Here is a 15070-nt window from a genome sequence, read left to right as displayed (position 1 = left end):
GTTTAATAGTTATTATGGTAGTAATTTGTAGATGTGTGTGGGTTTAATACCTTGTAAAAGTAATAAATATTTAATTTATATAAAAAGCCTCTGAAGGCTTGGTGGTTTCATTTCTGAATTCGGAGTTGCATCTCAAACATACCAATTGAAAATATAGGTTATGACAGTTGTTTAAAGTTTCCCTCTGGGATTTTAAATAACTCAGCCTTTACCAACTGCTGTGTCAATAACATGTATAAGAATTAAATTAGCTTTAATAACCCCAATAATATAGCATGTATGATATAAGTTTTTTTTTAAAGTAGATGTTTACTCAGAGAACCCCTGCATCTCTTAGGTTAATGCCATGTAATTTTTAACACAATTACTCAATATTTTATCCAACATATACTTTTTTTCATTCAAAGGATGTGGGCTTCGCTGGTTAGACCAGCACTTATTGCCCATCCTTAATTGCCCTTGAGAAGGTGATGGTGAGCTGCCACCTTGGACTGCAGCGGTTCATCTCTCCTTGTAAGTATTCTGACATGTTTGACCAAGCCATCCACCTTCAAAGTTTCTCCTCCATTGTTCAGTTCAGTGGTATTACCCTCACGGTTCCACCTTTAACTATCTAGGTGAGGTCAAGAGAGTTGTCTTTGCTTACATCTGGCAGAATGAAAAGTAGCACACTGTTGTTTTGGGTCATGGTTGAGCTAAAAGTCATGGAGAAAGGCCCAGTCCATTTTGATAGACCCAGCTCTATTTTGATCTGACTGTCTGCATCCCCAGGTTTTGTGGCAGCTATTAAAATCTGCCAACACAAATGAGAAAGTGTGGGGCCTTTGGAAAAAATATTTGGCCAGGATAGCTAGTCATAACCACCCATACCAAAACTATCATAGAACTAATTCCCAGAAGTTGACAACACAGGTGAGAAATTTCATTTGTGCAAAGGACAAGTTTGCACTGAATCAAACTGGAATATTATCCTGGAAATTGACCATACTATTGTCAAATTACTTATAATTGACAATACAACACAATGCAAGAAGATTTAAGTTGCGTTAACATGTTGCTTGTTTATCTCCAGTGACCCAACAGGGTTCATCTACTGAATAACTGAATTATGCAGATCAGGAAATTTCCAGACTTAGTTACTGCTAAATTAGTTGAATTCAGCCAGGTTGGAGACAGACCCTCCAACTGCAAATGAGGGAGGTGGGGCGAATAGTGTCATGGTTATAACTCATTTTGGGGGGTTTTGTCTGTAACTTAATTTACTTTAAAAGAATAACAAACCAATAAAAATATCAATATTGGAATTGGATGAAAGAATATGTAGTTAAATATAAATTTTTTAAATCAATATTTATGGAACGTGGAACCTAATTTATGTCTGCTAATTTAACTTAAATTTTTGAAGGTGGTATTTTTGGCAGCTTGATTGCACCTCAGTTGCAAGAACAATGAGACTGCCATGTTTTGCAGACTAACTGGAAAATGCTAAATATAGGTTGTATGTTTAGTTAAGCATTCTGGAGTTCAGCACTATTATTTTAGAGGACCAGTGAAGACTTTCCTGAGCTTTCCTGGAGGAGGTTATTTTAAAAAGTCAGAAGTCTATCATTTGCTCTGTGAAGGAGATCAGCTTCGTGAGCTAATTTGTGTTCATATGTTATTGCTATAATGTCACCTTTTGCATGTTAATAAGATGTTGTTTAAACTTGATAATATTATCCTGCACGCGCACACTGGTTGAAATGATTCTAGTGGCTTTACCTGCTTATCAGCTGATTTGGCAATTACTGGCCTGCTAATTCTGGTGCTTTTTTTCATCCCTCCACTCCTGAAAATAATGCATTACAATTATGCAGAGCGCAGCAGCCTTCTGGTGGCCATAGTTACAGCTTTGGGTTTACTCAATTCAACTGACCTATATTCTGCAACAGATGTCTGGCATAATTCTCTCTTGACTGTACCAAATAACTTAATGTATTTCCCATATCTCTAAAGACTTCTTACACTAGTAACTGGAAGGCTAATGGACGTTTTTTTTTAAAGAAAAATATCAAGTAAACCTTAAGTCCAATCTATCCATTTTCAGAGTGGTGTCATGGCTATGGATGTTTTCACTGATGGTCAAAAGAACTATCATTTAGATACTTTTGGTGGTTAAGAGCAAGGTTGCATACAATTTATGTTTGGTTGCATGTCCACGTTTTCCATAGATTTTAGCAGACAGTCTGATTTTCTGATAGTCTGCTTACACTGCACCTGAAGTGTATATGTTCTGGTAATAGGGACAAAACCAAGTGCACATTACTAACTTCCTTTGCTTGGCCTAAATAGCCAAGTGGTTATGGTACTGGGTTTGTAACCCCAAGATCAAGAGTTCAAATCTCACAATGGCAAACTATGAAACAATGTAACTTCATCTGAAACAGATGGAAACGAGTTTGTGCTTGAAAGAGTTACTAACTTCTCTTTGTGGTCTGAAGTTAGAAGAATGCGCACAGACCTTTATTGTCCAACTTTTGGGGCAGCTATACATGAACAAAAGACATAGAAGTTGTGGTAAACCATTATAAATTACTGGTTAAACTTCAGTTGTAATATTGTGGCACCACATTTCAAGAAGGATGCCAAGGATGGGGGTAGATTTACCAGCAGATTTACCAGAATTGTAGCAGGAATTAGGGACTTTAGGTATGTGGACAGGCAAGAGCACCTGAGATTGTTCTCCTCAGAGCAAAGAGATTAAGGGAATGGAAGTGTTCGAAGTTAAGTAGGATTTTGATGGAGTAAATAAAGAAGAACTGTTTGCACTGGTGGGACAGATGGCACAGATATAAGATAATTGGCAAAAAGAAAATCCAGTGCAGAAATGAGATTGTAGCAACTAACTGCATAAAAGCAATCTGGAATGTGTCACCTGAAAAGGTGGTGGAAGCAGTTCATCAGTAATTTGCAAAAGGGAATTGGATAAATACTTGAAAAAGAGAAATTTGCAGTACCTTGGGGAATTAGCTGAGAAGTGGAACTCATTAGATGGCTCTTTCAAAAGAGCTGGCCACAAACACAGTGGGCCGAATGGTGGCCTCCTGTGCTATATGATTCAATGTATTTTTGAATGTTGACACAAGCTAATCTCTCTCAGGCTTTTTTGCACTTGACTGGGGAAAATTGATGAGCGTGGTTAATACCACAAGCAGCTCAACAAGCCCGTGTGAAAACTTCTGTTATCAAATATTCATGTTATCTCAGAAATTTTGTCATTTTTGCTTATAAAATATAATTGGAAGAATTTGCAGCCAATTTTAGTTTACAGTATTAGAAAATGCTCTCGAAATGCAGCAACATAACAGGTCAGTAAAAATTACAATATATGAGGGTCTCTCAGTATTCTAATTATAAAGCTGAAAGAGTTCAATGATTCTTAAACTGCTGCAGCTTGGCTTTTTACCAAGCCAAAGGGCAGTCAGCCCAGCAGCGGTGCAAGTACGACACTTTTCTTTATTACTGCAGATCATTCATCATGTACATTGTTACAATGTGTAAATTTCTGAAATGTGTTGGTAACTTTAAGCTCTCACTACATCTCAGTTTGTATTTATCCATTTGGCCTTTGTAATGCATACACATGTGGTGCAATTCAGCAATGCAGTACCATGTTTCTGAGCTTTTTTTAAAAAGTAAAACAAGTGCAGGCATTGTTTTAAAATATGGGTCGAGACTAGAGTCTAAGACCACTGCAGAGTCTAGTCGACGGTTGGAACCAAACCAATATCCTATTGTGAAATGCTTCTGCTTTGTTGTATAATTTGTCTGGAATGCTACTTCCCTTTTCTTATATAGTGGTCAATAGAATTTATCTTTGTATTTATCTATGTTTAATCTTTACCAGAGCACCCAAACGAGAAAGTATTTCAAGATAAAGGGATATTCCACATTACAAATCATCAGTGGCCTTGGACTCAAGTCTTGGGTTGTATTAAAAAGAAAATGCCTGCATGTATTTTTTTTTAATGATTTTCTACATTTAAGAAAACAGCTCAGAAACATGTTGCATTGCCGGCTTGGCTTCCAGTACTTAGCATTCGGCTTTTTAAATGAGAATAATTGAAAAATGGTAATTGAGGAAGAGGTTCAGGAATGGATGTTTTCATCCCTAAGCCCTCAGTGGGGGACCAGGTTCTCATATGCTTGTATTTTAAATGTTTTAAGTAAATCTTGGATGTATAATGCCGTTTTAGGACGTTACTGTGGTTTACCTTTGAATTATGTATTCACTTACCTGACACAATTATACATATTGTACACCTATGTTCCTGTATTCTATGGTCAAAACTTCCTAAGTGCTGATATTTTGCATAGAATCAACTTTTCAGTGAAAGCATTGAAACATAATGGATGGAAATAGAGGGATGAGTGAAATAATGCAAACTTTTGCTGATTTCCATGAAATTGTCACTGAAGAAGTTCTACACAAAGTGTGGTCCTCGACTGACTCGAACTACGTTTAGAAGCATAAAGAACCTTTGAAATGAACCATACCACTATGTAAAAAGGCATAAATCTTTTGTAATTAAAAATTATATGGCTGCTTCTCTCACCTGTGTTCAATTTAACTATAGTTATGATAGTGAGTTGAAACACTTTTTTAGGTTTTCAGAGTAATGAAGTAAGTGGAAGTTTCAAATTCAACAGCTTAGTCTTTTTCTACTATAAATCTAAAAAGAGGAAGTTTTATTCTTGTCAATAGCAGTTTTCTTTATGCACAAACTATTTGATTCTTTCCCATGCAGCCACACTGTGTGTTACTTGCTTCGAAGGAAAACTCAGCACCTGTGAAACTCGGTGGATTTGGAGTGGCCATACAATTAGGAGAATCTGGGCTTGTTGCTGGAGGTAAGCGCAGTTACTTTTGTGCCTTCTAAACAAGATACTGCAGAAATTTGAAATGAAAACAGAAAATGCTGGAAATGCTCAAGACAGGCAGCACTTGTGGCGAAAGAAGCAAAAGCTAATGTTTTAGGTTGATTACCTTTCATTTTTTGGTGAGTTTGAAATTAAATTGGAACTTGGAATGTCATTTGCTGTCATAGAACTGATCGATATTGCAACAGCAACTTATATTTATATATTGCCTTTGCTGTAGAAAAACGCCCCAAAGTGCTTCAAGGAAGAATAATCAGACAAAAATTAACACTGAGCCAAAGAGGGATACTACATAAGAACGTAAGAAATAGGATTGGGAGTAGACTATGCCCCCTGGAGCCTGCTCCGCCTTTCAGTACGATCATGGCTGATCTTCAGCCTAACTCCATTTTCCTGCCTGCTCCCCATATCCCTTGATTCTCTGAGAGATCAAAAATCTATCTCTCTCTGCCTTAATACTCAACAATGGAGCTTCCACAACCCTCTGGAGTAGGGAGTCCCAAAGATTCGCAACCCTCTGAGTGGAGAAATTTCTCCTCGTCTCGGTCTTAAACGATCGCCCCTTATCCTGTGGCTGTGCCCCATTATCTTGATTCTCCAGCCAGGGGAAACAACCTCTGTGTCCACCCGAGGCATCCAACAGAGATGATTAATCATCTGCACCAGCAGAACCAATACACCAGCAAAGGAGTAAGAAACATGAGTGAAACCCAATAGCTAAGAGAAGTCCAGCAAACCATGGTGGTGAAAGTTAAATCTGCAGAATCAATGCAGATGGCTGAGCAAGTCCAAGGAACTGCTTTGTGGAAGTGACGAGCACACTGGGTCAACAGTAGCAGTTGACGTACATTGGCTTCTGGTTAAGCCTCAATTTTAAAATTCACATCTGTTTTCAAACCCCTCCATGCCTCATCGTTACATAACTATAATTTACTCCAGCTCTACAATCCTCTGATATCTCTGTGCTCCTCTAATTCTGACCACATAAACATCCTTGTTTTCATCATTCTGCCATTGGAAACTGTGCCTTAGCTGCCAAAATCTTAAACCCCTCTACCTCTCGTTCCTCCTTTAAGATGCTCCTTAAAACCGTACCTCATTGACCAAACTTTTGGCCATCTGCCCTAGCATCTCCCTGTATGGCTTGGCGTTTTGTTTGATAAAGCTCCTGTGAAGCATCTTGGGAAGTTGCATTATGTTCAAGACATTGTAAATACAAACTGCTGCTGCTGTGGTGGTGGTGGTCTGTCCTTCCCAGTCTGGGGATGAGTGGCATTATAGTTCTGAAGGATGAGTAGAGTTAGCAACCACACAAAGCAAGCAGCAAAGCAAAAGTCAGACAAAGCAGAATCAATGACAGTATGGGACCAAACAGGAACAGAGCAAAGCTAGCTCAGTATGGAGTGTAAGGGGCCAGATTTAGCAGTCCCATCTCGGGCCAAAGGGAGTTGGGTGGGGAAAAAACCGGTGGTGGTGGTGGCAGCACAGATCCAGAAATCTTGCCCCCATTTCCAGTGCTGCCTATTTTCATTGCACAGGAAAAGGGCTGGGTTGGCAGCCCGCATGAACAGTGAATGACATTGGGTGTGTTGTTAATTTGATTGCAGAGATTGATGGAATGGCAGCCCTCCCTCTTAATAGGCCTATTAGGTCTGTCTGTGGGTGCCTTGATGGAAACATGTGCAGTCAACCACATAAGGGAAGAAAGGAAGACTGCCACTGAAGATAGCTGCAGCTTCCTTGCACCTGCAGGCCATTAAGATAGTGCAGCGACTATGTCAAGCACCACCAGGAAGGTTCCCAGGAAGGCAAGAGGCAGTAACTCAGGAGACAAGGCCAAGGAGGAGGACCTATGAATACCATAAGCAATGGGTCTCTTGCAACAGGCTCACCTACCTGGAGATGTCCAAGCACCAGTGAAGGAGGAGACTTTGACTGTCCAGGGAGGCAGTGACCAACATCTGTGCCTTCCTTTAATGATGAATTGTTCCCACCCATCAACGGGCCCTGTAGGTGTGACAGTGGCCTTCAACTTCTTCACCTCAGGTTCATTTCAGGGCTGTACTGCTGACCGCTGTGGGACCTCTCAAATGGCTGCTCTCAGCTACATTCACATTGTCACAGATGCCCTCTTTGCAAGAGTAGCTGACTTGATTAGCTTTCCAAATAATGCTTCCCCCCGCCCCCCACCCCCAAACTCCAAAGTGTAAGAGGGCAGTTTGTTTCCCATCAATAGCTGGCTTCCATCCAGTCCAGGCTGTGGTTGACTGCACAGGTTCCCATCAAGGCACCCACAGACAGACCTAATAGGCCTTTTAACAGGCAGGGCTGCCATTCCATCAATGTCCAGCTGGTGTGTGACCATAGGGGAGATGGTGGCATTGTGTTGATGTCACTGGACTAGTAATCCAAAGTTCCAGGCTAATGCTCAGGGAAACGGGATCAAGTCCCACCGTACCAGCTGCTGGGAATTTAAATTCAATTAATAAAATCTGGCATATGAAGCTAGTCTCAGTATTGGTGACCATGGAACAATTATCGCTTGTCGTAAAGATCCAGCTAGTTCACCACTGACCTTCGGGAAGGAAATCTACCATCTTTACTTGTCTGCCCTACATGTGAATCCAAGCCCACAGCAATATGGTTGATTCTTAACTGCCCTCTGAAATGACCTTGCAAGCCACTCAGTTCATGGGCAATTAGGGATGGGCAACAAATGCAACCACATCCCATTAAAAATACAAATAAACATCGGAAGAACTTTCTGCCACCTTGACAGTTGCCAGACGACTTTATACTGAGGGAGTCAAGCCTGCCTCAGCTCTCCAAACCAGGGTACATGGATGGATTCTGGATGACATCGGGTACCCGCTGAGGAGGTGACCCTTAACTCCCCTGTGAGATACTCAAGCAACAATGGTACAATGGGAGCCACCTGCATACCAGAGCACAAGATGAGATTATGATACCTTGACCACTCTAGTTGGATCCTACAGTACACGTCTGGCAGGGTCTCTCATCTGGACATCATGTGTTGCATGCAACACAACATGGCACAGCAGAGGGACTGGCGCCAATGGAGGTAGAGTGCAAGGAAGGCCCCATATCATTGGAGAAGGAGCAGAACAAGGAAAGAGGGAGGACCAGGGAAATCTGAGGAAGAAGACTAAGGTGAGGAAGGCAAACCTCAGAGATGGCACTACAAGGGCAGGAGGATGTAAAGGGTTCCATGCAGGGTCCCATTGTTACAAGGGGCTTAGTGATTCAGCAGCAGTTCAAGTGAGGGACCCTGAGTAAATAATGATGAAACACAAGCCTGGCACTGGAAAAGGCCTGAGCCTTCACATGGAGGTCGATCAAGCCAACATTTTTCACAGTGCCGTTGAATATAGATGGACTACTGGCCCCATCGCCAAATGCACTGGTGAGCACCTGATGAATTCTGTTTGTTGTAAATACTGTTTGTTGTAGAACTGTAAATACTACGCAGACCATTGCATAAACCTGTTAATTTAATAGTGAATGAAACAATTTATTCTCCCAACACATATATATAACACATCAAGGTGACCCACTCAGTAATCAAGGTGACATGGTGCCCTCTGGACACATACGCTGCTACGAGGTGCTGCCCTTGTTGCCTCGCAGGTGATGGAGACAGCCTGCTCACGTCTCTGGTTATGTGGCTGTGAGGACTGCGGTGATGGGCCTCGTCGTTGAAGCCCTTCCTGCAACTATGCCGTGTGCATTTCTGCAGGGGCAGCCATTGTCACTGGGAGCTGCATGACTGATGCTCCCTCTCAGTCGGGTCATGGAAGCCGAGGATGGTGAGCTTCCCATAAGCTTCATGGAACCCTCATCCTCTGCTTGAACATCCTCAGTCCTAGGTGTGCTTTCCTGCTGATTTGAGGGAGTCTGCTGCTAGGACGCAGCTGGCATTCCCTTCAGCCACCATTGGGCCACCTGTGCTACTGTTCTGTTCAGGGTGTTTAGCTCCACATGTACCCAATCTGTCCAGGTCCTGCACCATCTGGTCCAGGCCACAGAGGAGCCATCTACCCTGTGCAGGACATCACGCTGATCTTTCATATACTTCAGGATGCTTGTATGTGGCTGGCCATCATGTTGGCCACTCTCATGGGCGGAGCTCATGCGATGGGATCCCTGAGCCATGGTCAAGCTCATTAGCTCCATGGACTCCTCCATTCGCAGTGCATTAGCTCGCTATACTCGCGGAACTCCAGACATCGGCTGCTGCTCCAAGTACTGAGCTATAAACTGTGACTGCTGATGGCCTTCCTCAGTGGAGCAGCAGTGTGACAGTACTCCCCCCTCCAAGGGGGACTGTCCACTGATGTCTCTGCATCAAACTCCTCCTCGTGCGCAATAGTGCTGTGCTTCTTAGCCAGTGGCAAAGACTCTAACACGATGCATGGACCCACTATGGAGTGCACGTATCTGTGCTGGTGCACTAGTCTGATGTGACTCTGCTTTCTCGGACTTCTTCCCTCCTCCTGATGTCCGATGTCCAGTGCTCAGCATGCTATCAAACTAGACTAGAATTTCCTTGCAAATACAGTGCCACGCAGCCAGCTCCGCCAACCCCCACCTCTGCCAACCCAGCTGCTTGATAGCTGAAATATTCTAGTATTAGAGTAGAAGAACAACTTGGGTCAGTAAGTGTGTTTTCCATGTGCTTAGTGCTTCATTAAGTTGGTGTAATTTATAGTGGGGGTTGGGGATTTGTGGTCTGATTACTAGTGAAGTGTTCACCTCTGACAGAGGCAGACTAGCATCACCATGGCTATGCAAATCTTTTTTAAAAATTCATTCATGGGATGTGGGCTTTGTCGGCTGGGCCACCATTTATTACCCATCCCTAGTTGCCCTTGAGAAGGTGGTGGTGAGTTGCCGCCTTGAACTGCTGCAGTCCATGTGGTGTAGGTACACACACACTGCTGTTAGGAAGGAAGTTCCAGGCTTATGACTGAGCGACAGTGAAGGAACGGCAATATATTTCCAAGTCAGGGTGGTGAGTGACTTGGAGGGACGCTTCCAGGCGATGGTATTCCCATCTATCTGTTGCCCTTGTCCTTCTAGATGGTAGTGGTTGTGGGCTCGGAAGGTGCGGTCTAAGGAGCCTTGGTGAATTCCTACAGCGCATCTTGCAGATGGTGTACACTGCTGCTACTGTGCTGCAGTGGTGGAGGGAGTGAACGTTTGCGGATGTGATGCCAATAAAGCAGGTTGCTTTATCCTGGATGGTGTCCAGCTTCTTGAGTGTTTTGGGAGCTGCACTCATCCAGGCAAGTGGGGAGCATTCCATCACACTCCTGACTTGTGCTTTGTAGATGGTGGACGTTTTTGGAAGTTAGGAGGCGAGTTACCCATCGCAGAATTCCTAGCCCCTGACCTCTTGTAGCCACGTTATTTATGTGGCTACTCCAGTTCTGTTTCTGGTCAATGGTAGCCCCCAAGATGTTGATAGAGGGGGATTCAGCGATGTTAATGCTATTGAACGTCAAGGGGCGATGATTAGATTCTCTCTTGTTGGAGATGGTTATTCTCTGGCACTTGTGTGGCATGAATGTTACTTGCCACTTGTCAGCCCAAGCCTGGGTATTGTCCAGGTCTTGCTGCATTTGGACATGGACTGCTTCAGTATCTGAGGAGCTGCGAATGGTGCTGAACATGGTGCAATCGTCAGCGAACATCCACACTTCTGACCTTATGATGGAAAGAAGGTCATTAATGAAATACAAATATGGCATGCGTTGATACTGTACAGCAATGGTCAATGGGGCCAGAGCTCCTTGAGGTGCACACATGCCTTGGGATGAAGTGAGGCTAGGTAGCCATGGATGTGCTTAGTGGTTGGCTTCCTCTTTTCAGGTTGCAGGGAAAGGGGGGGTGTGGGGGTAGCTGAGGCTTGAGTGTGGGGAGCAGGCCCTCAGCTGGGTGGCTGCTCACACTTGTAGCGCTGTGCTGTGATCTGCTGCACGTTCAAATGAAAGTGTGTAGCCGCTTGCGAGGGAGAGCAGAGACGAGTTAGATCAGCAGTCCCTCAGAATTGGATGTTCTCAAGCCGCAGAGCAAGAGGTCAAGGGAACATGCAATGGCTGCGATATAACTAAGGTTTGCTTCATGAAGGCCAACTTTCACAGGGACATTCAGCTATTAGCCAGCAATGACATCAACAATGGCAATAACTACTCAGGTCAAAGTTCAGCCTGTACTCCCAGTACTAATTGAAACTTCAGCAGAGACCTCCCTGTATTTCTTGCGGCACAAAGATGGTGGCTGAGGCAGCCCTTTTATTGGTCTTGCAATAGCTTAGACCCACCTCAGTTTGCGCAACCATTTGTGCCCCTTTGCTGGTGCAGGAGGTGACAGGCACAACTCCAGTCCCTCCACGCACCATCCCTTCTCCCCTTCCCCTCCCCCAAATGAAAATCTCAGCTGGCACTGCCGGACAGAGGCAGGATTGCAACATCAGGAAATTTCCCAATTCGCACCTCCAAGATGAAAATCCAGCCTTAAATATCCTTAGTGAGCAGCAGAAATCTGAAGACATAGGGCAAGCCAGGTACTTATAATACAACCCAATAGAGAATACAGTCTTTGCACAAGGCGGCAATGGAGGTTGCAAAGGGATCCTGCAAACGAAGTGGATTTCCGTTCAGTATCCACAAAGCAGCAAAGAAACTGGAAATTCATTGAAGTACAGTCAGAATCTCAGTGATAGACAGGGAATGGGCTGTAGGCTAGAAAAGTTTACTATAAAAAGCAACTAAGCAGCAGAATAGAGTCATGGCAACCAAATCTTATAGTGTGAGACTGTCTACTTGGTAACAGAGGAACCTGGAGAAAAGGGCAGAGCAAAGGAAAGGTACTTTGCTATAGGAAGATGTGAAGGAATCAGTAGAATCAATTTGGCTAGCTCAAGAATGACATTGGCAGAAGGTTGATGCTAGATATCTTGTTCATCCTATTGGTTAGGGAATGGTGCTTGTCTTAAGAAAGTTCAGCTAATTCTTTGTTGAGATGCAATATGAAGTGTGAACAACAGCTAAAAATGTGCAATTAATTGAACATTTACATATTTTCTACCAATATCATTCATGCTACATTTATGTATTTTGCAGTGAAGTTCTTGGGCAATGAAGTTCTAAGAAATAAGTGGTAGTCACTAACTGTGATAAATTAGCTCCTGTTAGAACAATGGTGCACCAATGGCAAGTGATAAGAGCAGGAGACATTCCTGGTAAGCCATGTGATGGAAAGAAAATTGAAGTCTCTACCATCACTATTCATAGTTCCAGACCACAACGTGCTTGTAAAACTGCATGTTGCCACAGCAACTCTGACTCCTTGGGAGGCCAGTTGGCTCAAGGATAGCTAATGTTGATCAGATTGGTGTCAACAGCACTGAGTTCAATTCCTGTTCTGGCTGGGGTGGATTCCGAACCTGCCTCTTTGCCCTAACCATGATGGAGGTTGCATGGCTGTGGCTCAGACCTGCCTTCAGGCAGAGAAATGAAGAGGAAAAGTAGTGGCCCCCAAACTTGTTTGGTTGCATACCTTTATTCAGATTTACCAACCTTATGGACATCCCTACACGCAGTTCCTTTTTTAACTCTAATGACCATACATTTTGTAAATCATTATAATTGCAGGTAAACAAATGTCTAATAATTTTTTTTACTTACATTAGTGTGATGGATGAGCTTGTTTATTGGAGCATTAGCATAAGAAGTTGAGAGAAATGGGTGATGATTTCAGTTGCAAACTGTTTTCAACGCACACATGGTGCCAATACTTTAATTTCGTTCCAGTGGGTGCCGAAAATCCTCTTTTACAAAAGTACGTTGTGGCAAATGGCATCAAAGCCATTCTCTTGATCTTTTAGAGTCAGCTTTTCACATCACGTGGAAATTGCAAGCAAATTTGATACAAGGTAGTAAACCCAGCTCTGTGTTGGCCATGGAGAGGGAAAGTAATCGTGTAACTGCTGTGCCTGTTCAGTGTTATGCTGTTTAGTGTCATCTTTAATGCTGTCCTGCAAGTTTAGCTTATTAGTTGTCATTAATTTGTGCAGACTTGGAAGTATTTCAGTGTTGTTTCCCTCCACACGAGTCCAAAATTTAACTTTTTAATCATGTCGTCAATTTTGCCCTGGCATAGAATATTGTTGTGCTCAGCCTTTGATGTCCTATATTTAGCTCATTTAGGTGAGAAAATATCTGACAAGTAGCCTGGACGCAAGAGCCAGGCCACATCATGCAGACATACAGAGAGGGAATAGGTGATCTCCGGAGAATACCTTCACCTCAAAATGCAGTTCAAAGAACCTGTTCAACATTTTGCCATGAGAAAGCCAGCAAATGTCTGGTGGGGTAGCAGATTGACGTGTTTACTTCCTATTACATTACATAGAGTGGAAAAGATGCACAAAATCAGGGGATGGGTTTTTGTAAAGTTAACTTTTCTCTCAGCATTGGCCAGCATCTCCTTTAAGTTGGTAGGCATGTTCTTAGTGGCAAATGCTTATCTGTATATGCTGCATTGTACCCATGTTGCATTTGGGATGACTGCTTTCAGAAGTCACCGCTCCACTGTGCCCCCCCCTGTCATTAAGTTAGCTCCAACAGTGCAGATTCCAACACCGTTTGCCCACAAACTTCCATGTTCAGTGATGAAGCTATCAAGCAGCTGGAAAATCTCAGCTGTTGTTCGAATGGGTAGTGGTTTGCAAAATAAAACGTCCTCTTGTATTGACCCTGTGTAAATATACTTCACATAAACTAAGAGATAAGCCAGGTTTTCCACATCTGTGGACTTGTCCAGATGCAGAGCAAATGATTGCTGCTAATTATTCAGTTCAGTATTTGAGTCAGAACATCATCAGCCATGTCATCGATGTGTCAGGGCAAAATGTTGTTTGACAATGGTATAATTTGAATGACCTTCCTAGCTTTCCCTTCAATTACAGTGTGGTATTAGTTCCTCAGCTATAGTATGATGCTTCTCTGACCTTGCTACTCTGTAACTCACAAGGTATGATGTTTCAAGAGTATTTGGTTTGTCATCTGCTGCAACAGAGAATAAAACTTTCTTGCCAACCAAAAGTTGTGACATTGCTCATTCAGAAAATTTTTGTGGTTTGTCATTGTATTGCCCGTGTTTCGTTTCTAAATGTCTGTATAAAAGAGACTCTTTTAAACTACTGTTCTAAAGCATCTCTCCACATGGTTTAGGATCTTCATCAGGCCTAGTCCAAACGAATCCAATCTCAAAGTATTTTTCGTCGTATTTACGTTTCTTTGTTTCGCTTTGCGATCCAGGGCAGAGCTTTCATGTGGAAATAAGTCATTATGACTGCTTGTAGTTTCATTCTCATCGCTAGTAGTTTTTTTTTTTAAATGTACCCTGTTTTTAGACGTCTGGCCATTTTGAATGGTTAGGTTCTCATGTTTGGCATTTACCCTATACAAATGGAGAAGGTACAACTCGAAAAGCTCTAATAGTGGCATACAGTTTGATGCCATGTTATAAGTTCATTGGATGCAAACTGTGTAAATATTTTCTTCATTTGCTGTAGTCTTATTGGTACATTTGAAAATTAGGGAAATACTCTAGCTTCATTTCTTAACAATACGACGAAAGAAACTAATTACAAAGTTTTGACCATGTTGTAAATGCATTTGCTAGCTAATAGATACTTTATTTGCATTCATTGATGTATTAAAACAAAGTCTGCATGACACAATTTAAGTACCCCTAAAGAAATTATCACGCTCCAAGAAGATTCGCATACGCAACTTTGCCACCCACTGTGTTAGAGAAAAGAATCTAGTGGGGAAAACTGCACTTTTTGCAAGACAGATGCCCAAAAACCTCATTAGAATTTGCTAATTAAGAACAATAACAGGGAGAACCTCATTCAATTAATTAGGACAACATGGCTGCAATCTTTATTTTGGTCATCATAGATTGAGTAAATATTAATTACAGATCTTTCTCCTCTTTCCCTAGGCTTCGTTTTCCCATCCTCCCCTATGGTCCCCTAGTCCTTTCTCCTAGCTAGTAACATGCCTCTTATATCTTTCTGCTCACAGCTTGTTCTTTGCCTTTGCTGGCACATGCTACT

General features: G+C 42.5%; 1 protein-coding gene across 6 annotated transcripts in view; it reads left to right on the top strand.

Moving 5' to 3' along the window:
* The window catches only part of caska (calcium/calmodulin-dependent serine protein kinase a), a 494230-nt gene that overhangs the window by 292681 nt on the left and 186479 nt on the right, over window positions 1–15070 (top strand). For all 6 annotated transcript variants that reach the window (XM_041210838.1, XM_041210837.1, XM_041210836.1 and 3 more), the window contains one exon: window positions 4788–4890. In XM_041210838.1, coding sequence (XP_041066772.1) covers window positions 4788–4890 — 103 coding nt within the window. The remainder of the gene's footprint in view (window positions 1–4787; window positions 4891–15070) is intronic.

Source organism: Carcharodon carcharias, chromosome 18, assembly GCF_017639515.1.
Source record: "Carcharodon carcharias isolate sCarCar2 chromosome 18, sCarCar2.pri, whole genome shotgun sequence".
NCBI lineage: Eukaryota > Metazoa > Chordata > Chondrichthyes > Lamniformes > Lamnidae > Carcharodon > Carcharodon carcharias.
The sequence above is the reverse complement of the archived record's forward strand: the minus strand, read 5'-3'. Positions and strand labels throughout refer to the sequence as shown.